The sequence below is a fragment of the Carassius carassius genome, chromosome 8, assembly GCF_963082965.1.
Source record: "Carassius carassius chromosome 8, fCarCar2.1, whole genome shotgun sequence".
NCBI lineage: Eukaryota > Metazoa > Chordata > Actinopteri > Cypriniformes > Cyprinidae > Carassius > Carassius carassius.
Genome location: NC_081762.1, coordinates 18,136,627 through 18,160,727, shown reverse-complemented (window position 1 = coordinate 18,160,727; position 24,101 = coordinate 18,136,627). Strand labels below are relative to the sequence as shown.

General features: G+C 36.4%; 1 protein-coding gene across 1 annotated transcript in view; it reads right to left on the bottom strand.

Annotated features, from left to right (window-relative positions):
• Window positions 1–12,657: 12,657 nt before the first annotated feature.
• Window positions 12,658–24,101, bottom strand: part of LOC132145441 (CUB and sushi domain-containing protein 2-like) — a 313,214-nt gene continuing 301,770 nt past the window's right edge. The window contains exons 65-71 of the mRNA XM_059556481.1: window positions 23,305–23,370; window positions 22,989–23,150; window positions 22,044–22,156; window positions 20,947–21,034; window positions 19,510–19,642; window positions 19,226–19,403; window positions 12,658–15,779 (exon numbers count right to left, since the gene is read on the bottom strand). Of these exons, the coding sequence (XP_059412464.1) occupies window positions 19,244–19,403; window positions 19,510–19,642; window positions 20,947–21,034; window positions 22,044–22,156; window positions 22,989–23,150; window positions 23,305–23,370 (722 nt within the window). The 3' untranslated portion in view covers window positions 12,658–15,779; window positions 19,226–19,243. The remainder of the gene's footprint in view (window positions 15,780–19,225; window positions 19,404–19,509; window positions 19,643–20,946; window positions 21,035–22,043; window positions 22,157–22,988; window positions 23,151–23,304; window positions 23,371–24,101) is intronic.

Genomic DNA, 24,101 nt, shown 5'->3' with positions numbered 1-24,101 from the left:
AATAGCCCTACTAGTTATCTGTAAAATCGGGAGTAGGAGGCCCCTCAATTTCACCTAGGTATCATTTAAATGTATTATTACAACAGCAGGTCAACATGTCCATGACGTCAGAGTAAAATAATGATTCCAAAGAAACATTGGTTTAGCATGGGGAAAACAAACCCTGTTTGCCATATAGAGACCCACTCATTTCCAAGAGGATAATGAAGAGAAATAGATCTGGATCTGGTCATTATTTGAAATAATAGCCCTATAACAATAGGATTATTTAGGATTATTATTTATGGAGTCACTCACAGCATGATGTGTACGATGAGTCTTGTGGTGAAACTGCCCTTGTCAAAAAACAAATACCTACCGTATTGTGATTTTGTTCATTGTATTTTTATTTCCATGGCCTAATGTGAGTTATAGTTCACATTTGTGGAGATTTTTTTTAATAGATGGATTGTGTGACTTTGATTTGAATTGCTCACGCCACACATATCAGTGAAGGTCAGAATACAATTCTTAAAACTTAATTTAAACTACACACTGTGTTACATTTTCTAATAAAGTTACAGCAAGTTTTATTATCTTGCTAAAGCCGGTTTCACTCACCTTGAGTAAAATTTTATTTTGCCCATTTTATTACAGGGAAATAAATGTGATTGTTTCCAATCACAGTAAACCAAAGCCTCATTATATGATGTGCTGAGACTGAATCAAAGGCTATATGATAGTGTCAGACTTCAGTGTTCTATGGCATTTATTGTACTTTTATGAATTTCACTGTTTTGTTATTGTACATACTTGTGATATATATATATATATATATATATATATATATATATATATATATACTGTACGTGGACTGGGTGGGGTAACTAGTTTAGTATCAGGTTAGTCTGTTCTAGGAACACAATACATTTGTCTTAACATGTTGTCATAAATAAAAAAAAAATAATTAAATTATCCCTTGTTCCAGTCCAGCCCAGTTTCACTGCTAAAAAAAAGACCAAAAGCCGCAAAACTCACACTGTGGTTTTACGGGGTCTTTAACATTATTTGTCCAGGTTACCAGATATAACTCTCATTAGTTTTATGGCAATGTTTAGAAGACTTTCAGTATACAAATGTTAGGGAATTTGACAGTCAACGTCAACACCAAAATAGACTTTGAGCCAGTGGAGGAGTCAAGTTTTTGATCACCAGACCTCCACAATTAAACTTAACTTTAGATTTTTGGTGATGAGAGTAGGTTGATGTAACGTACTTGAGGTCACAACTAATATGAAAATGATAATTAGCATGGTAAAGTGATGTGTGACATGTCACAGTTAATGACTGGCACCGTTCTCATTTTGACATCTGTAAAATCATTTTCAAGTCACGACCACTCGAGTGCCAGGGACATTTTTTGCTCTCTGATTAGAACTCCGTGCCTGCCACTGGGAGTACAATGCTTTGATTTTTTTCCTTCTTCATGGCAATAAGCCACGTTCCCCTGTAATTACCACAGCACTCTGCTGAAATGATGACTGGATATGCCATAATAAGCCTCCTTGCCACCGCAGCCCTAAAACCCATTGAAAGCCTTCAGTACATCGCGCCAATCTCCCGACACATGCAGATTCCTGACAGGCAGCTCACGCACCGTGTATCCCTGTGGCCTACGAACGCACTGTTCATCTGTCAAAGAGCCAGGGATCCATCTCCCTACTGCCCCTATTAAACACACTGTGTGCACAGCACTCTAATTACATTGATGAATGCTTTTGTCTTCTGCTTCGCTGCCGGCAATTTATGGCTGAGGTGACCCGGGTCACCGATACGCATGACAGGAGACAAGCACAGGTAGAAAGCACCATACATGATCAGCATTTTGCCATTGCAGAAGTCAGCAAATGATTTCTTCCTCTTGTTAGCCTTCTTAGGGGTTTTCTTTTTATCTGTGATTGCTGACTGTCTATTTGAGTCGCATCAGTCATGAAACAGCTGTAACAGCTGTTTGGATTTTTCAGCCACAAGATATTATTCATTGTGGGCCACACCTAAAAACATATTGGCCTATATTTGCAAAACAATTAACAATAAAAATTCTTTTGATACCTTTTTTGTTAGTAGCATAACTAGATAATGCACATCAATTTTCATGTGAATTAAACCAATGGCCTAGGACAAGTTTGAAAAAGTAGGATAAAACGAAAAAGTTGAAGAACAATGTCCTTTAAAAATGGATTTGGTGGCACTGAAGGATTCATAGGAGTGACAAATTGTAATTCTAGCAATAATGGTTTTAGAATTATTAACTCAAATGAAAATAAGCTTAGAGCTTAGCATACAGACACCGATTTTCACAAAATGTGGCACATAACATTATATTAAAGAATATATAGATTTTCATAATGTTGGCCATTCAGATTTCACATTATAAGCTGCAGAAAGTTGATTGACTATTATCATGTTTGTTTATCTGACTGAGAGTAAAGGATATTTTGGAATTCGCCTCAAAGCATAAACACACCAATGTTTTTGCCCCAAATGGGCAGAATTTGACAAACATTTGCAAGCATCCTCAGAATGTCCTATGCATGTCATTTTCTATTAAGTTTGGACATTGTCTATTACATATGCACATTTACTCCAAATAACATACACATTTACTCCACGTGGTAAAACAACGTTTCTTAAAAATCAACACGACAAAGTTCAGAAGAAGCTCAATATAATTAATTATTTGCATACAGATACTCACACCCATCACTCATCGACTGTTTCCAGACAAAAAGCCTGTGGATGAGTGAATACTTTGATTTCACAAGTGTCACGACAGTGGTTCAAGCTTTGATTTAGTAATAGCACCTGCTAGTGAAACACGAGGTTCAAAGATCCTTCATCCCTGGTGAGCAGAGACGGTTGCCTTTTTTTTTTTTGCTTCAATGACTGACAAGCACCTCACAGGATGAATTACAGTACATTTCATCATTTGTTCTGCTCCCAAGACATACATTAGAGGATATATCTAACTCTTTAAACAAATTGAACGCCTTTTTTAAGTTCACAACTTTAAATTATTTAAAATTACCAATCTGTCTAGAATGAGTGGAATGCTGTTGCTAGAATAACTGTAACAAAGGCAAAACAATTCTAAAAATAAAGGTGTTCCTCTCTTTCCTCCCCTCGTAGTTGCTTCATTGGGCTAAATATATGTTAGAAGGGAGAAATGAAAGAACAAATATTGTGGGAATAGGAATCAAACACAGAAAAAAGGAAAAGACTAAAGGGCAGGAAACGTATTCATGTTAATATCAGCCTGGGGGGTTCAAACTAAGATTTACCCACTGTAACAAACAACCTATAACTATACTTGCTGCAAAACTTAGACTTAGGCAGCACTTTAAAAGCATCATGGACAAAATCCTTTTGCTGTCACAGCCAAATGGTTTTGAACACAAACAATCAATGGGATGACTTTTGCCTGCCATGGTCTGAAGATCATCTGAGCCAAAACCAATGTGAATTAGACAATATCTCAAGGTAGCAACGAGACGGAACTAGGAAAAGGCATTTGATGGGCTTCTAAAAACAGATATACTGTAAGTTGATTTAAGGATTGTGATTCATCAAGCAGAAATCACACGGAAAAAAACACAATCACACTGAAAATGTAGCAAGAGTAGTATGGAAAACAAATTAATCACAATAGAGACAAAAAACAGGCCTGATTTTGTACAAGGATAAAACCGCTAGATGATTTCATAATCTAATTTATTGATATGCTACAGGAATATTAAATATATGGGATAACTTTTAGGCATCATATGAGTATGTTCATTATTTTAGCCAAACAAATACATAAATACATACTTTTGTGAGGCTTGCATTGACAATGTTAGCCAATATAACTACAGGCAAAGAGAAAAGTCTAAATATTTTATAATTTGAAACCATCAAGGTGGCAGAAACTGAAATAATTTCAATGATGATGAGGGATAACAAAAAATAACTAAACACATTCTTCCTCAAATTAGTATGCTAAATGTCACTACTTTTCCCCAATTGGTTTTGGGCCATTGAGTCAAAAAAGGAGGCATAAAAGGAATAAAACTAAAAAGAAGACTAACAAATACAATAGAGGCTCAACAACTGCTTAGCCAAGGAAAAAGAGAAGAGAAAGAGAGAGGAGAGACAGAGAGGGATTCATCTTTTCAGATTACGCTTGCAGCATGTGTCAAGATAAAGACAGAGCTGTCAGTGGTCAGAGCAGGGTGAGATCTTATCACACTTCAACACAGGATCATTCATATGTCCATTGTGAATGGACGAGGCTCTGTGTAGTGCTGCTTGGGACCGCTGGCTTCTCCCTGACCCTGCTCTCCCATCTAGCCCTCTTCAGGAGGTGATAAGACTCACTCTCTCCAGTGTATCCCTGCTGTAATGCGGTCATTACCGCACAGTTTCCCAGCAGCCGGTGCTTCAAATTGCTTCTGGCTGCTTTACAGTGCAATGGATTGAGAGAGCTTATGAGGGAGCGCAGACAGTGAGGTGTGTCAAAGTGCTCTGCTGAGCATCAAGAAACTGCCACTTCAGTGTGTGTGTTGCTGTGAGAATGTTGATGAAACTGTCTCAAAGTCCAACAGCAATGGCCAGCAGTAATTGTGACATGTGTCAGAGCTGACAATGCTTGTGGCCAATAGAACACATGAGCTGTAAGCATTAAAAGCAAGTGAGAAAAATACTTTTCATCAAGTTGAATGATTATGTCAATTCCCCAAACCTGAAAAGTAGTTGCCAAGTTACTTCAGAACTATAGAATAATATCTTGTGGCAACCCACTCAAAACACACTTGCTTTCACTGTATAAAGTTGTTGTTTTTATACCTGCAGTGACTGATTTATTTATTTGGAGACTGTCTTTCAACTGTCTGAAACTAACAGGTTAAAAACACTCACCAACCCACTGAAGCCAAACATTGGTTTCTGTTGCAACAGTTCTTCAAAAACCACTTACGATTCAGTAAGTGTAAAGGGTTTAATATAACCGTTATTAGAAAAAAAAGGATGAAAATTAATAACAGTATGTAATCGAGCAATTATATTAAGCAAAAACAGTTAAGTTTAATTGCATTCAATACTTTAAGAAAATATTATTAATATTGATCAATTAAATTGTTACAAATGAATCAAAGATTATTGCGGGGGTTTATTTTTGACTATTTTATTTCTTTATTAATACTGATAAACATGAATGATCTTAGAGTTACTTCTAGGAATTATGATATTTAACATTGTTATGAATTGTCATTTATTTAATTAAAAAAAATGGCCATACAGTATCCACCATACCAAGCCTGTAGTCATTTTGTCCTTAAAAAAAAAAAAAAAAATTGCAGCGGCAGTATTGCAACTGTAAAACCTAGTAATGAAATGGAAAAGCAATATTACTTCTACAACAACCTTTGTTTTCCTTTTCTGTACTTTCGAAAAAGACAAAGTATTTAATGATACAGGGGGAACTCTTGCCTCAAGCTATCTTTCCAATAAACAAAAGGTAGAGAAATAACATTGAAAAATAAGAGACCTTTTCAGTTTTGCTTTATGCAAAGCATTGTTTACAGTACAAGGGGTGTTAAAAAGAAAAAGGGAATACTTTTTCATATCCATTCGTATTCCATTGTTCTTTATTTATACACTGACTTCTTTTTTTTTTTAAAGAATTAACAATGGTTTAAGAATGATGTTAGTGCAAACAGGAAATTAATAACCTCCAAACATGGACTGTATCCCATATATATATATTTTTTATATTAAAATAACAAAATGGAAGTTCAGAGGTGCTAAGCCATGGGATTTCAGCTCACAAAGCTCGGATCAGCTGAATTTAATTAAAAAAGTCTTCAACATCCTCTCATATCCATAAATAACGGCCTGTTTTATATATGCTATTCATAATTTATCTTTAGCACTGAAGCCCCCAGTGTACATTCTTCTGAAAGGATCTTGGACTTAACAATGGCCACCAGTCAGGTGTCTTACCTCTTTCAAATCCAATTTGCACTGAAGGATAATCAGAATATTCATTACTATTAATTAATTTCTGAATTCTTTTTTTTTTTTTTTGTCACACAGTTTTTGCTTTAAATGTCCTATAAAAGTTTTGACAGCACAATCTTTCTCTGGCAGAATCTGTGAAGGAAGCACAGTGTCAGATGGGGATAATTTCAAAGGATGTTATATAAATGTTGTATTAATAAACATGTTCAATTCAATTTCAGAGTCTTTCTGGTAGAACAATAGTTCTACACTAGTTGTAACCCAAAAATCTGTCATATAGGGTCTGTAATATTCAAAATGAACAAAATGCTGCCTATATATTTTACTGTTAATATTACAGGCTGCGTTCAACCAAAATCTTTGAAATAAATTCATCTTGGTCATCTGCATTTACAGAATTTCCTTTTAATGTTAATCATTTTGTACATTAACGAACATGCAGTTCATTACCACTAGTTTCAGCTTTACACTAACATCTTAAACACCATCACTAATACATTTGAAAAATACAAACAGGTAAATTAATCTAAACAAGAAATTGTTCAAATGTTTGAGGTCCGGATCCCAGTTTAGCACAATGCCTGTTGCCATGACACTGCATTTTAGGTGCATGCCACGTTATATTCAATTTGACGGGGAAGTGGTGCAGATCGCTGGCCCTGCCAGTCTATCAATTCCTTGTCTGAATGAGCGTGTCCTTCTGATTAGAGAGGAGAAATCTGAGTCCAGCAGGCTCAAATGGACCCTATTCAACCCAGATTTAATGAAAAATATCCAAAGTACTGGAAACCGGAGACGGTTTAAAAAGCCCTGTATCCAAGTGGCCACAGGAGCCTGCATGGAAACAAGAATCCCTCTCTGAGAATTTACCAATTTTAGGGACATGAGTATGAAAGGAACAAAATGTACAAGTGCTGTGAGCTAATACAAATATGACAAAATTTACTTGTCCTGTTATTAATTGCAATTTTGTGGATGGACAGACTGGGCAGGATGTGGTCAGTACTTCAAGCTCTTTTACTCTATTGAAAAATCTTTCATTTTGTAGCTCACCTTCAGGAGAGTCTAAGTATGACTTAAGCCTTCACTTGAATAAGGACTTCTGATTCGAAAAACAAACATGAACCTACTGACTCTAGAGAGTAATTACAGTCAAGGTCTGCTTATATAAAAGGCTCTATCAGCTCATTGTGAGCACATCCATAATGACCTAATTGCATAATTGTCACAGCGATCCCCCATCTATCTCATTTACAGCTCTCAGGTGCTTCTGCCAGTCTCTATTCTCACACTAAAACAATATGAACAAACAGAAAAAGATACAAGTCTGAATTTGAGCATTAGGTATGTAGACTGAAAGTCAAAATACAAAAAAACAGTGATTTGACGGTGATGGGAAGCTTTAACCTTTTATTGCACAACACAATAAAATCCGTTGGAGATTTTCATTAGGATTGAGAGCAGGGATGGGGGTTTTGCAGCGGTACAGCATTTTAGTGGACAGTGGGCCGTCATGGCTGTGATTAATTACTGCCAAGAGCAGAAGGAGCCAGTGGTGACTAATGATCTGGTGTGGCAGTTGATTTAATCAATCAAGATCAGAGTTTAACCTAACCAAGCACCTGTTGCCATCAGTCAACCATTAGTCACCACACTTCCAAAATAAAATTGGAACAAACCTGTATGACTTTCTGTATACTGTGAAAAACTAAAGAATATATTGTGTACAAAGTTTTTGTTCATACACTCCTAAAAGTTAGTTTTCTTTCTTTGGCTCCACATCTACGGAACATTACTATTGCTATTTCTACTGCATAAACAATTTTAGGAAGAAAGGTTTTTTACTTTTGGCATTTACTGCCTTTTAGATAGGATAGATATAGATAGAACAGTGTAATTACAGAATCCAAAGTAGTTAAGGAAAGGTCCTTGAGCTGAGATTTGAACTTGGGATGCCTATAACACAACGGGACAATATGTGGGCACGCTGCCCACAAGGCTATCGCCACCCACAAAGAAAGGTTCTTTAATTGAATCTATAGGTTTTGAAGAACAATAACGTCTATATAACTTTAATTTGTTTTATTTATTTTTCCACTGAAAGTTACTTTGGTTTTTTTTTTAGGCAAACTATCAATTTAAATGGTTGCAACTTCTAAAAATTGCCCCCAAAATTTATTTTTCCCACTCACTGATGACAATTTATTTTCAAAATGTTGACTGGTTGACAGAGAATAATCACTTGCATCTTCTACAAGTGGAATGACAACACAAGGGGAATGAAGCGTTTCCATTTGTTATGTCATGCTGCTCATGGGCTGGGATGGTGGAAACGCAAGCCAGATCAGGGTGTACTATTCCGAATCATACTGTACTGTAATGTACTGATTCATACCACTCGATAGGAATGAGCCATCAGTGTTTGAAGTAGACTGTGCAACCTAATGAGTGGGTCCAATTACAGACTTGTACTTGGTTTGGTTGCTGTCTTGCTCCCAGAGAAACTAAAAGTGACCGAAAATGCCTTAATGAATTAAACCCATTTGAGAAAGCCTCACATTCTGAACGGGAATTAATTTTGGTGAATAAAAGTTGTTAACATGACATTGGCAGCAAACAGAATCTCCAGCTTGATTCTTAGTGCTGCGTGGGAGGTGCGTGGAACCCTGGGAGATCTGTACTGCTTTTTTTTTACCTTTAATTATACATCCTAGGCATGGTTTGACAAAACTTTAAGCCTACTAGATGCTATTGTTGCAAAAGTTCGGATAAAAGTCTGCTCCCTCAAGCTACTACTGAAGATGAGCGGGAAGACACTAATGACAAGAACTGAATAAATAATAAACGATCAAAACGCCATCTGTACTCCCACAGTATTTGTATTTTCTAGAGAAGTGGCTTCTAAAGAACGTTATTACACCCAGAGGCTTGGTGTCGTACAGCAGGGATTCCCAACCAGGGCTACATGCACCCCAAAGGGGTAGTTAAGCAGGTTCCAGGGGGTACTTGAAATTTTGCTTTGTTAAACCAATAAAAGAGAAATTTAGACTTTATGGCCGACAAAATATTCAAATAATTAACCATTAATCAAGAGCATCAAATCACTGTCGCCCGAAGGGGATATTTCAGAAATGTTTGAAGATAATACTAGCACATAAACATTGCAAATAACTCTACTCTTGTTAAACGTTCAGGTTGGGTTTCATTTCTAAATAAAGTTAGGTATTTTTCTGTCTCAGTTTTTGTCCTCAAAACTGTCGAAACTAGTGAAAGACAAACCAGCTCGGGTGTCTCATTAAAATGAGAGCTGGTAGGAAATCTGGTAAGACTCCGTATCTACTGCATTTAGTTTAAGAGGCAATCATTGAAACAATGAGCATTTTAATAATGGTAATTATAATGCTAAATAGTATCTGCTATAATAAAGCAATATTGAAAGAGTGCAATTATTCTAGGTTAACTGAATATATAACAATTTATACATTTATAAATGTGTATGATATAAGACTGTAGACCAAAAATTTCTTATTTTAATATTACTTATATTTATTTGTGAAGTTTTAGTGCATGAGTTAAAGTTTTACTGCATGATTTAAAGTCTGCATGAACATGTAGGATCATATGACAGACACAGGGAGAGGATCTAATTTTGACCATACCAGAATGTGTACATGAAGGAACATGTGTACATGTAATGTGTTCCACTGATGCATAGGGTGGTTTCTTCTTTCCACCAATGTATATATGTATAAATATACCAACTTATGTAAGCATGAAGTAAACTGTACATTCTTTTAAACAAACCAACATGTTTCTGTACCTTGTAAGTAATTTGGTCAGTGGTATATGAGCTATGGTCACTGTTAAAGTCTCAGAGAAACTGAGAAACGGAGAAAAGAACATATAGCTGGCAAAGACAACAAGTTTATCTCCTATGCCTGATACATATGTCAATAAAGATTTTTGACAAGGCAACTGGTATTCGGCTCTGTGATTGAATTGTAAGGGGACAAAGACTGATTTTAGATCAACAAAGACTATATCTAGTTGTTTCTGGGTGAATGGATAAAAAAAAAAAAATATTCAGGGACAATGCAAAGCAGGTAGCCTACAATTAAAGAGTTTATCACCTACATTAATTGTTTAAAAAAACTATTTAGTCAGTTGAACATTGGTGAACCACCCCGAAAATTATGCATCACTTTACAATAGTCACATTAATTAACTTTAGTTAATGCATTAATTAATATTGCCTAACAATGAGCAAAACCTTCATTGTAGTATTTATTAATCTTTGTTAACATTAGTTAATACAAATTCAACTTTCCTATTACAACTGGTCAAGTTAGCTCAGGCCTATTAATAATTTATTTGTAGAGACTGAAATTGACCTACGATATGCTTTAGAAATATGTTTAATTGTTAATTCCTGTTAACTAATATTGTTAATTAATATATGAACCTTATTGTAAACTGTTACCAAAACTTTGGCAAAAAGTTGATAATTTTTGGCAAAGTTACATATATTTAAAAGTCACCATATTTATTAATGGAAGCGCACACTCTTTTAGCTTCAGTATAAATTCATACTGCAGAAGCCATATAAGTCTTTATTAAAGTTTGTAATTAGCTCTGGGAACGATTTCCAGTCATGCAAGTACAGCCTCTAGCTAACATTAATTGGTAAGGACCAAAAATCTTCTAATCAATTTGAACCGAAAGACCTTTGATGATGAGTGAAATGAATAAAAGTTACCTTTTCCTCCCATTCATCTTTGAATGAATGGACTTGCCTCCTCCTGATAAGGTCTCCAGCAGTTTAACAGTGCATGCCGAACACTCATCAGAGCTGCACAAGCACCCAGAGCTTTCCTATAAAAGCACTTTGGAGTCATTTAGGACCAAATCATTGTGACACAACTGTAGCCTTACAAACATGAGAAAAAAAAATGAAATTTCAGATGGCAGAAACTGTACACAGAGTGCTTTTTGGTTAACAGAAATTTGCTGTCAATCATACGCTCCTCTGATTTACTGAAAGAAAATAAATGATTAAATAAATTCTACATGCACTAGATAGACTCAACATGCTACAGGAGCAAGGGAGAACTACTTCAATACGGATTATACATTAGATAAAGGATTAGGGAAATCAACAATCAGATTCTCATTCATCCTCACTGCCCTTAAACAGCCAGACATAAAAGGCGGCATTTTTGTAAGACGGCAAGAAATTTTTTTAGTTTTAGATAGGCTGCTGTATTTTGTAGGCTAAACTGGAGTATAGTTTTACCCTGGTTCCCTCGACAAAATCCCAATAGCAAAAACAATTTCACAATTCTTTCATTAATTTGTATCTTCAAAAAAGAACATGTAGCCTAAACATTACTTCCAAGTAAAAATATTGGCCAAAAGGTTTTTGGCCAAGAATATGTCAGTAGTCTATAGAAATGGAATCATATGCTTAAGAATAGATATACAGTATATGAATTGATTTTTTTTTTCTTATTCCATCAAACATACACAATTATAACTTGCATATTAAGCATAAAATGTAAAGCTGCTTTAAAAATTTAGCAGATAAAGGCAACCCAGCTGTCAAGATAATACATAAACATGGGGTTTGAATATGTCTTAATGCTTTCCATTTGCAGCCACATAATTTTCCTGTTTTGTCAGGTTGGGCGCATAGATGAATAAAGCATAAACATGCACAAAATTACAAACCCTCCACACAATGGAGAAAATAGCAGGCACATATATGTTTTCATTTTTTTATTCCAAAAACTTCAAAATAGGTTTCAAGTTCAAGAAAGTAGAATAAGCTTAAACACAATGCAAAGCATCATATACAGACAGATAAAATACATTTTATATATTGCAGACAAGCCATGTTGGGTATTACATATTTACAATATGTAAACTTCTATATACAATCTTTTTTTTTTTTTTTTACATTTACAAAAAAAAAAAAAAACTATTTTTGTCTCTATTTTGTCTTTGTATATATTTTATATATATTATAATCCCCACTAGCATTTGTACTACAATAATGAAAAACATTTACAGATCTGTCAATACACTTTCTCTTTTTTATATTACAAATTTATTTCCATAAAAATATATCTCTGTACAAAAAAAGTTTCTATTCATTAGTTCTCCTTTCAGCGTCAGAGTCTCTGTCTGGATATCCGGAACGGACCGCTCCATTAAGGTCCTTGAAAGTTTGAAAGTCACTCTTCAAAAAAATCCTTTTGGTCAAGTACGTAACTCAAGACTGACTGTATTCCTTTAGGCTTTAGTTAACCAAAGCTGAGCAGAGCAGTCCTTTAAAAGTCCTTCAAGGCTGGGCTCATACCTCTAACACACTGGAAAGAAATGCGTTGTTGTGTTTCTCAAAATGAGAGAGAGAGAGAGAGAGAGAGAGAGAGGAAAAAAAGAATGAAAAGTATCTGGACAAATAGATACCAAGATATTTTCACATTGACCTCCACACAAAACTGATATGTTCGTCCTGTAGTACATTTTCATATACTTATATTCAATATAAGCTGCAGTGTGCAATTCAAATATACTGATATGCAGTCTTTTAGGGGTGCTGTTTTTCCGAATAAGTTTCTAAAAAAGGAACATGACTGGTTTAGTTACTTAGTTTGTTGGATGTTCACCACATGTATAGCAGTATAGCATAGATTTTCCAAAATTAAAAATACATTCAGTGCACTCCCGATATTGTCTACGTCCAAACTTCTCAAAGACACTGGCACTAAAAGTAGTCTTGACATGATCATCCAAGTTTTTGCAATTAAATTTGCTTCAAGCTCACAATCACATCATGCCATCAAAACCTTTGACGAAAAGGGTTGCTATATATATACTAATCACAAATATCCGAAGGTAATGTTCAAGAAAATGCGGGTCTCCATTATAATAAATGTTTGTGTGATTCCGTCGAGGTGAGTATAAATTATACGTAGGGCTGCCAGGCCGAGTTCGTCACATCCGTACAATGACGACACGATTACAGACCTGAACTGGGTGTTTCAGCTAATTCACCCTTAGCACCGCTAAATGCTATAAATAATATCATAAATGCTGTAATGCTTTTGATTTTGGCTGGAAGTCTCTCTATATATGTATATAAAATAGGCTGATGCCTTTTACTTTGGCATAGCAGCACTGTAGGTTTTGCGACATTAATAATAATCACAATACAAGAATACTCTCATGACACATGCTAGCATGAAGGCAAAGAAAAGTGTTTACTTGCTCCCTTAAAGTGCAGGTTCTAACCTGTGAAGATATAAATTAATGACATGTTTTGGGTGCTGGTTGTTATTTTTGTGTTTGTGTGATACTCGTAAGCTGAGAGTAACAAAGACTTGATTCTCTATCAGGAAAAAAAGAAGAAGCTGCATCTTTGAAATTCTCCCCTAGCAACTGGCAACTCTTGACCAGTGTGCAATAATAATAAGAATAATAATGGAGCAATAAGAAGAGATTGGAAACCACACGTATAGAGTTACCAAGGCACTGTTACGAGAAACAGCATGAAACACAGGCTGCCTGGATACTTCAACAACATTTTGGGTTAATCTACACACAAAGATGAAAAATAAAGCAGAGGTGATGACTTTGAAGCCCTTGTGCCTTGATTTTTTTGTGTGTTATCGCTAGCAAAGTGCATTTTTTGGAGGATTTTAAAAGGAGCAATTTCTAATGTCAGCATTATAAATCTGGCAGCATTGCTATTGTCGGGTTGCTGAGATGTAAAAATTAACTGTAAGAATATAAAACACCAAGTGAATATGAGATTAACTTCAACACGATGTCTGATATGTGGAAAATGCTTTAAGATGCCATCTACACTAAAATTCTCCTACAAAGAACGGCCATAAGACAGTCGTTAATGTCAATAGTTTGAAGATAATGTACCTGCTAAACTCCTGGCCCATAAAATCCCAAGGGAAATACAATCTTTGCTTTTTCGATCAGCTTACAATTGAAACAAGCTCTGGGTAATATCATATTAACACAAAAATGATAGGCTACCGATTTCAAAAGGAATAAACCTGTAAAAGTAATTATATCGGTGATTGATTTCAGAAGCTGAAGAGGACAGCAAATAAACCGGAGGAATTTAAATGCCCACTGGAAAGTAAATGCCGGCATCAAATAACAGAGGTCATAAGACAAGAAAATCGAACCAAATGATGCAGAAACAAGCAGAGGCAATAATATTCAATAACTGAATTACAAATCTTAATAACACCGGCCAGTTAAAGGACGCTGCACCCAGAATACAGTTTACTTTCACAACAAAATGTAAGTTATTCATTTCCAAACTTCCAAAGCTGTTGCTCATCTTCAAACCTTCCCATCAAGTTATTGGGGCAAATGCATGCAAATAAACCGCCATCCTTGGATTAGTATTTTAAGGAGTGATTTCTAAGCCCCTTTTCCTTATCGTAAGTGTGGCGTGGGCATGGATGACATGGAGGAATGTGCAGGGAAACAGATTATGACACAAAGCTACACAGATTAAATATTTTCATGCTCATTTGGTGTTGGCTCCTTTTGACTAAAACCCTCACGTCATCCTTATCCTTGACTTCAGAACTCGAGGACCCAAAGTAGACCCTCCCCTGGTTATGAAAGACACGTCTCAAGTTATATTTACCTCTGTACTTCAACTCTTCTAGGGCTGTGTTGCTTTTCTAAATCTATGTATGAAAATCATTGGATCCTGTCATTCAGTGATATATTAAGAACTATAAATGCTAACAAACGGTTCTTCACCATGATATCCCAGCCCACAAACCAAGACCATCCAAACACACAAGGAGGGGGTTCAGACTAGGTAATACCTGGCTAATACAAATCCAACCCTCTAATGTGGGCTGCTTTTCTTCTGTCAGTGTGAAAATAAAGAAAGGACAGCAGATAATGGCTGGGATGTCAGCTTCATAAAGCCCCTGAACACCAAATCACGTCTTTTTGTGTTCTCCGCTGGACTGCTTGAAGGGTTGGACTGTCCATTTTCAACCAGGATCATGATAAGATGCTGGGAGAACACTTGTTCCTTCAGGCTGAAATGAGAGGAGATGTGCTACAGCTAGAATCCATCTCTTCTAATAAAGCTCAGAAGCCTCTCACTCCGCTTCAGATCGAGTTGTGGTGTTACATACTCAGGGAACTGATGGGGAATCTGTCCTCAGTGAAGTCTGCACTTGTGATTTTAGTTCAAGGCGGAAACGGGATGAAACAAGCCAAAACACACTCCATGGAAAGAACTCAAGATACAAAAGTAAAACAAAGCTTCAGCTCTCCAACAACATGCTTTTTGTGACTTCCTGCTCACATGAAGACTTCCTCCAACTCAAGAGTGAGAATTCGGCCTTCATTTGACCGAAAAAATGTATCTCTTTTTTTGGCAAGCGATGGCTGTGGACAGGTGTCACTTCGCGCTGCCGTAGTCAAATAGGATGTTCCATCGGAAGGAAAAAAGAGGAGACAGCAGAAGAGTTTAGGAACAGAGCTTTAGCTAGCAAATACTGATGTGGTTCTTTATCAGTGCATCTCTGTTGATGCGCTTTGACAGCATCGTTGTCAAGGTTTATCACTTAGTCACAATTGAGATTTGTTTTACAAATGAAAAATTAAAACCCTCCTCTTTAGTCCATCCATGTGGCCCATTCATACTATGGGGACAGTTGTGTGAAGAGGGAAAGATTATATCCAGCCTATGAAACAAGAAGAGAAAAGACACGTTTGTTAGTAGTCTTGAATAAATTACTTTGAGATTTCCCAAGCTAATCACTACTTAAACTAGTTTAACTACTAAGTAGCTACACTAGAAGATATTGTACCAAAAAGTAGCTAGCTACATTGAAGCTATTTACTGTAAATTCACATTTACCACTGTTCCGTACATTTTCACATTCAAAATCCAGTCATTTAATTCTTAACACACTTTTTAACACACTTAACACAATGGGTTCAGTGCACCTGGATTTGCTGAGTAGACAGACGGAAAGCTGCTTGGTATGAAAGTGACTTCTTTATATATTGTTACACTCTTGACTACAGACTATGGAACTTTTGGCCCTCACAATTTTGCCAAAATATCTCTTATATGACCACACCTTAAAGGGATACTCCACCACAAAAGTGACAATTTTGTCATTAATCACTTACCCCCATGTCGATCCAAACCCATAAAAGATTAATTCGTCTTCGGAACACAATTTAACATATTTTGGATGTATATTTAGGCTTGTGACTGTCCCATAGAGTGCCAAGTAAGTTGTAAGTACACTGTCAATTTCCAGAAAAGAATGAAAAGCATCATCAGAATAGTCCATCTGCCATCAGTGGTTCAACCGTAACGTTATGAAGCGACAAGAATACTTTTTGTCCGCGAAAAAAAAAAAAAAAGATTTATTTAACAATTTGTCTCCTCTATGTCTGTCTGCATCACAGTAGTGTTATTTTGGAGAATATGTGGCAGCGTACGCTCTTCTGTGTCAGACGTGCCACAAGGATAAGTTTTTATGTGTATTTATGCTGTGATTTGAAAGAAAACTGCACATCCTTGTGGCGTGGCTGACACAGAAGAGTGTATGCTGCCTGTTTCCAACTCATATTCTCCAAAATGGCGCTACGGTGATGCGGACAGACATAAAGGAGACACTGTTGTTTTGTTTTATTGGCGTACAAAAAGTATTCTCGTCGATTCATAACATTACTGTTGAACCACTCATGGCAGATTATTCAAACTATTCTGATGATGTCTTTCATACTTTTCTGGACCTGGACAGTGTAACTTACTTGGCAGTCTATGTCGCGAGCCTCCCGGTTTTCATCCAAAATATGTTAAATTGTGTTCAGAAGATGAACAAAGCTTTTTCGGGTTTGGAACGACATTGGGGTACGTGATTTATGACAAAATGTTCATTTTGAGGTGGAGTATCCCTTTAAGAGGACATTTTGTAATGTCTAATAAAAATATTTTGTAATTAGCAATATATTTCTGGTACAAAATCAAGGATCTTAACATTAAAAAGGAATTGGACAGATATTTTTATTTTTTTACATTCTTTTTTTATTTTTTTTTACATAAAATGCAAAAATTCTACATTAAAATAACATACAAAATACAACAGATAACACTATAAGTTAGGGCTTCACGATATTGGGAAAAAAATGACATTGCAATATTTTATTTTCTGCGATATGTAATCTAATCTAATTTTTTCTTACAAACAAAAATGGGGTGAGCACACTTACATTCTCATTTTATATGATTTAAACATCGACACCATCGTGTCAATTGATTAATATGCGCGAGGGAGAGAGAGCAAGACAGCGCTCGTGTTGTTTGAAGCCGGGGCTCACTCGCTCGCTCTCTCTCGCGCTCTCTTTCTCACCCGCTCTCTCTCTCTCTCTCTCTCTCTCCCTCTCTCTCTCTCTCTCTCTCCCTCTCTCTCTCTCCTCCTCCTCTCTCTCTCTCTCTCTCGCACTCTCTCTCTCTCTCTCGCGCTCTCTCTCTCTCTGCCCTGTTAAACTGACCGGACTTAAAACACATGCAAATGATAAACTTTCACTCTATGATGGTTAAGCTGCGCAATTAATCCGCGAATCACATTCGTCAAGGGCCGGGGAGCAGCTTTTATCTATCATAATTTAGATAAAAGTGGAAAAACAAAAGAGTGACTGACTAGTCACCAACAGTCTAGTAGGCAGTGTGCAGACATATAATGCTATTGTGTTACGGGTGTCCCGAATGCGAATCCTGGCTTGAGGGCCTTTTCCGATCCCAACCCATCTCTCTCTCTCTCCCACTTTGCTTCCTGTCTGCTCTACACTGCCCTGTCCTAATAAAAACTGCAGAAAAAAAGAAAAGGCCATCAATTCTATATCATTAAGCCCCTAAATGTTGAAAATTCATAGCTGAAAACGTTCTGCCATGTATTCTGCATGTATATATCATATTACTGGAAAAACTATTTTAAAAACAGCTAGGTAATGCTAGGATACTGAAAGATGTAGTTAATAGCAATGCTACTTTTAGTACGTTTTAGTAGTTACCGCCCAACACTGATGGGAAAGGAAGATATAAAAAATAAACAGATGGACATGGTGAAAAGGGAAAAAGTAGTGAAAAAGTGAGAAAGAAAGACGTTCAACAACAGTATCAGACTAACATTGTAACAACAGACTGCAATAGCAAGGTACATTTTTAACTCTTACGTAATTTAGAAAAGCAATCACAAAATAAAAAATTTAAATGCAGAGAAGCACATGACAAAGAAATTGTTCAGGTTCAAATCAGCAGAACAGATTTAAATACATGGAATACAGGGGGAAACCAATTACAAATCCCACCCAAGTTCATAGTCGGCGACTTAGATTAGGTGCTCTTAAAAAATATTATTTATATATTTATTGGAGGAAAGTATAACAGCTGAAATAAATAAAGTCAAATTCAATACTTCTCTATCCTTATCCCCTTGCCTCAGCAGTTTGTTTTCCATTTTGTCTGAGGGCAAAACTAGGGCGATAAAGTCAGTTTTAGAAGTAACATTTCCCTAGTTTTAATTCCCCCACTCCCCACTCAACATTCAAACAAACTATATGCTGATAAGGCAGTTTGTGTATAATACCAGAAATATACAGCAAATGATGCCTCTAAATCATTCCAAAGCAACTATGTGAAGATATATTGCTTTTTTCCTTTTCCCTGAGGTCTTTGTCCTCATCCGGCTTATTACACTGCAAGATTTTAACTTTGTTCGCCAAAGACCTTTTCATTCCTGACAACATGCTAGTTTGTACAGTAGTCTAATGAAGCATGCTAGATGTGGATGCAGAATGCTAAGGTCATGCTATGACTTTGAAATCTTGAAACATCTTCTAGAAAAAAAAAACAAGAAAGAAAAGTAAATTCAACAAATATCAGACTGTAACCAGCTCATAACACACAAAGTTAGTATTATGTTTCACAAAAATTATTAGCTCTGTTACAAAACCTAGTGGACTTCCTATAAAGACACAATTCTGATGAAAACGGGGTCCTGATCACGACCTGAAACATGTTTATTAGCAGTATTTTTGTTTATTAGTGTATTGTGTCATTCCTCTTATGTTACCTGTACTGAAGAATAGATCTCTCTTGTTGAAGACTCACCTTTGACTAGAGCAGTCGCTATACTGCTGTGCACACTGTGCTGACCGTGAACTCTGTCTCATTGGCCATGATATCAGTGGGCTGGATGTTACGGTCATACATAGGGTTCTCGAAAGTGGCTCTTCCGTTGGTGTTCTCATGGCCTGCATAACCATTGAAGGGTACTTTGGGCCTTTTTCTGCAAGAAAACAAGACATATTACCAAATATTCTGGAAAAGTGATTCATAATAAACCACACAAATCAATATACAATGAGCAACACATCTTTGGCGAAGTGTTGTACCTGTGTTTGTAGAGATACAGAGCGAAGCCTGCTATGATCATGGCAATAAAAGGCACTAAAATGGCTGCTGCCACTGAACTGCTATTGGAGGCAAAGTTATAGCCTGAATTTTCGGCATTTGGATCAAGGCCCTCTGTAAAAGAACATACAAATAAAGCATTTAGAAAATATTGCTTTTACTTTTTCAAACAATACAGCAATACACTATTGATTTCTGTCGTTCAATAACTAACCATAATTGAAAAGCTTTTCGTCAAAGCATGTGTTTGAATTGATTCGAAACCATGCAACAAATAAGAAATTAATCAATTAAATGGGCAAACTTCTCATCTCAATGTTTTGTATAACTCAACTGGGGGACTTGATTTTGGGAGATGTCAGACTGCATTATCTTGACAATGATTTTTAATTACAGATATCAAAACACGGCAAAGATGAAGTCATTTTGAATTCACTTTTCAATTTCGAGCACAGAGCTTTCCTAAACAACGAGAGAGTGTCAGTGCACCTGTTCATCAGACAATGCCAAAAAGCTTCCCAATAACATCAGGGCTGCAAGTGGGAAATTCAATTAACTAACTCAATAGAGCCAGCTCATCAAACCAACATGAAATGATGGAATATGGGTGTGCGCGCACACACGCTCTTTCCACTACAGCCCCTCTTATTAATAAATCTGTCTGACGATGTTGGGATAGGAGTCTATACAGCTGTCGTTTATAGATGAAGGCGCGCCTGTTTCATTATGGCAGGATTTGACAGACCGTTCACGTTTGGCCTTCACAAGATGTACACCAGAGACTTACACCAACCCTAGTTTTTATTTCTCTCCTACTAAGTTGTATTATAATAATACATAAAAAAAATATATTCACTTTTAAAATACTTTGCCAGCTTAAAGTGCTGAATACATGCAATTTATTCATGGACCGATTTGTTTGAGCATCCCATCCAGCCTGACACAGATAAACCCCTGTAATATGTTTCATTATAATGAATCAATCAGAATCAAGCATTAAAGAGAACAGTGTAATAAAATGAATTATTTTAATTTACATCATCATATAACCGATCACTTGCATAGGGTATAAGTTGAGATAGTGCTATGTTAAGCTAGTACACTGAACATCGGTTAGGGTTCCCATGTGGATTCAATTCAACAGAAGGAAGCGAATAACATGACATGATTTAATGCCGCTATAATTTCGGTCATTTATTTCTGCCAATATGTTGTTCCAAACCCATTCCAAACAATAATACACTTCTGTTTGTCTTTGAAGCAAAAATGAAGCTTTAGATATTTCTGTCCCTCCATTTGAAAGCTTATTTGTGTTTAGAAGATGAGCAAAAGTTTTGGAACAACATTGAGTACTTTTTAATTTGATCCCTTTAAAAAATAAGATTTTAAAGACCTATAAGACAAGCACACACACATACCCAGCCTCTGAAGTCCAAACTGGCCGAAACCTTTTCCTCGAACAAAGCCTTGGTACACAAATGAATCAGAAGAAGGCATGAATGACACCTGTGGAGAAAAGTACTAATCCGTAAGTAAAAAGAACTTTCAAAATGTCACAAATGAGCCACTGAAAGCTAAAATGTGTCAGTGATGTGAAAGACTACTTATGTTTGACATTTACTTTCCCCATCATTCCTCGCTGAGGCATAAAACGTGTACAAATCCACATACAAACACACATAAAACTAGCTTTCTCCCTCCTGTTTTACCTCTTGTGCTTTCTTTATCTCTCTCTCTTACATGAACACACACACACAATATTCACACAATCATGGCCCACACTTTTAATTACACTCTCCCAGGTGCTTGTCCCAAGTGCATTGGAGGGGGTAGAGACGTCTGGCCCTGATTACCCAGCAAAGATTTAACTGACGTTTTAATTAAAAGAAAAACTTTGTCGGTTCTCTTCTATCCCCAGGAGTGACAAGCTGTGTGTGTGTGTGGTTCAGGGTTTCAGTAGTTACAAGCAGCCCAAGGTCTGGCCCTATACAAGAGCCCTTACATCAGCCTGTGAGTATTGAAATACACTTTAAGCACCCTCAGGTTGCAGTGAAGGTTCAGAAATGTCCACCTTTCAAAGCATGAGCACGACTTTCAGAGGACTACATCTGCATGGAGCCATACCATGAAGGAGAAAGGACTTGCATCAACATAAAGCATGGCTGTTGAAATCAAATGTAAGATGCTTCTTTTTCCCAGCAACCAGTACATTTATGGATAAGCCAATTGGAAAGCTGGGTCAAGTTAAATCACATATACATGGTTCAAATATTTGATCTGTTGTTTCCTAATATCTTCAAAGCAAACAATATATTTGAATCTAATCCATTACAACATGGAAAATCTGTAGAATCATCACAATGATTATTACTTCCACGTTTCACACTGCAGGGAGTCTTCATTTCAAAATGTCTAATGATTCTAGGATAATGATTCTACGGATGTAAGGCACACAAGGGCTTCCTGTTACAACTACAGGGAAGATCAGATGAAAGGGAAAGATGAATATACATACATGTCCATCCAAAGCCCAGTTGTCAATTTTGAACTTGTTAACGAAGATCTCCACAGGACCTCGAATCTGATACACCTGCAGCAACAACTGGGCTTCTTCTTTCTTATAGGTGCCTGCAGAAATGGTGAGGAGTGTTGATGGTTGTCATGAGTGCTCGCAAAAAAACTGAAATGTTCTTACTTTTTGCATATGTGTTGGTTTCATATGGATTGACTCAATATAACATTGATGATACTAGCGATTTACTTTATATTAATAGTAACATTTACATTACATATTAAATATATGGAGTACAGATGAAAAATAAAAAGCAGATAGGCTTGTTGGTAAAGGTTGGTAAAACAGTCCGCAGATTTGCATTGACAGATTTAATAGGAAATTGCATAGTGTATGAAAGTCACAGACTAGCCTCAGACTATGATTCCATACATTTGGAAGATATCAAACTTGTTTGATATTTTGAGCCAGTTGTAGAATTTTTTTTTCATTTATTACTTGTCTCATGGCAACAAGGCACGTGTTTCTGTGTGAGTTTGTTGTTTTAGGAATGCCTTGAAAGTCTAGTAATGTGTGATGTTCAGTCATTTAGTGTATGATGTCCATTTTTTTTTCTGTAACGATTTACAAAGTCAACAAATGCATGATGTTTAGTTTTTGAAAATCTGTTCAGATTTTTTAAAAAAAAATTAAAATTGTGTAGTGTATCCCAGGATTCAGAAGTTCTGCAAAACATCTCCTTTTATGCTCCATGTAATAAAAACTAAACAATGTTTGGAGTACGTAACAAATACAGATTTTTTCTTTATTTTTGGCTCAACTTTTTCCTACACAAAACACTATGCTACAGGCAGTACAAGTCAGAAAATTGGCATTCCCTTGCTGCTGAAGTGTCACAAATGAGTGGTTGGTAAAATGTGTTGTGAGGTTAAAATAAAAAACACTCACCAGCCAGATTGAGCTGTACTCCGCTGTGGTCCATGAGAGTGCCATTGACCCGATTGCTGAATGGTTCAAAAGCAGTTATGCTAAGCATTGCTGGCTGCTTCTTCCCTAGATATTCATACGAACCCCTCCAAAGAGAGTTCTTAGCAAAAACCCCACTTGGCACTGAGATAGAGGCACAGAAACGAAGAACACAATGAGAGAAACAAAGACAAGAGCTTTTGTATTATAAATTGAAGTGACTAAAATATTAAGGGGGATATTTAACTTGCCTTGCATTATAAGATTACTTTAATTTATAGTAGACAGTGAAACTTACCGGGTTGCTTTGTGTTGGGCGGCTCTTGCACGGTTCCTACAGTTTTTCCGCTTGGTCTGTTATCAGCTATAGGACAAGTAAATATACATGGTGTCAGATGAAAAGCCAGAACACACCTGACATTGACCTTTTCAAAGCAGTACTAACATACATGCTTACATGACCATATGGGCAGAACATATAGATTTGGAATTTCACTTAATATATCTGAATACCCTGTGAAGTCTACTTCGCAGGACATTATAAGCTGATTGGACACACACAGTGGGGGAAAAACTGCTTTATTAGATGTCATACGACTATGTTGTCTCTCTCTCTGGTCTCCCACAGGTGCTGTTAATAACCCTACTTTCGGCTTTATTATAAAAGATTTCAGCAACTACTAGACTATGATGCATTTAGGGTTTAACTTGAGACTAATGCCATACTCCTCCAGCAGAGTAAAAAGGAAACCGTTAATCTTATTTTTCTGCCTTATATGTTCACAGTCGGAATGGTAAATACTGTATGGGAACTGTTAATCTGATGATATGTTATAGCAGTCTGTGCTTTCCAGAACCAAATCAATGCATTCCACTGGGCTAATCAGAGCTCTACTAATATGAAATTTCAACAATAACATGATGAATTGGGCACAGCAATCAAATCGGTGTTGGAGATGAAACAGGTGGACGTGGCCATTTATCAACATTTGTAAAGAAGAAAAATCACAAAGTGGTTGAATACGGTAAATCATTAAGTCTGTAAATCAAGCAGATGGGCTGCACCAAAACACACGTGTTATGAACATGCTCAAA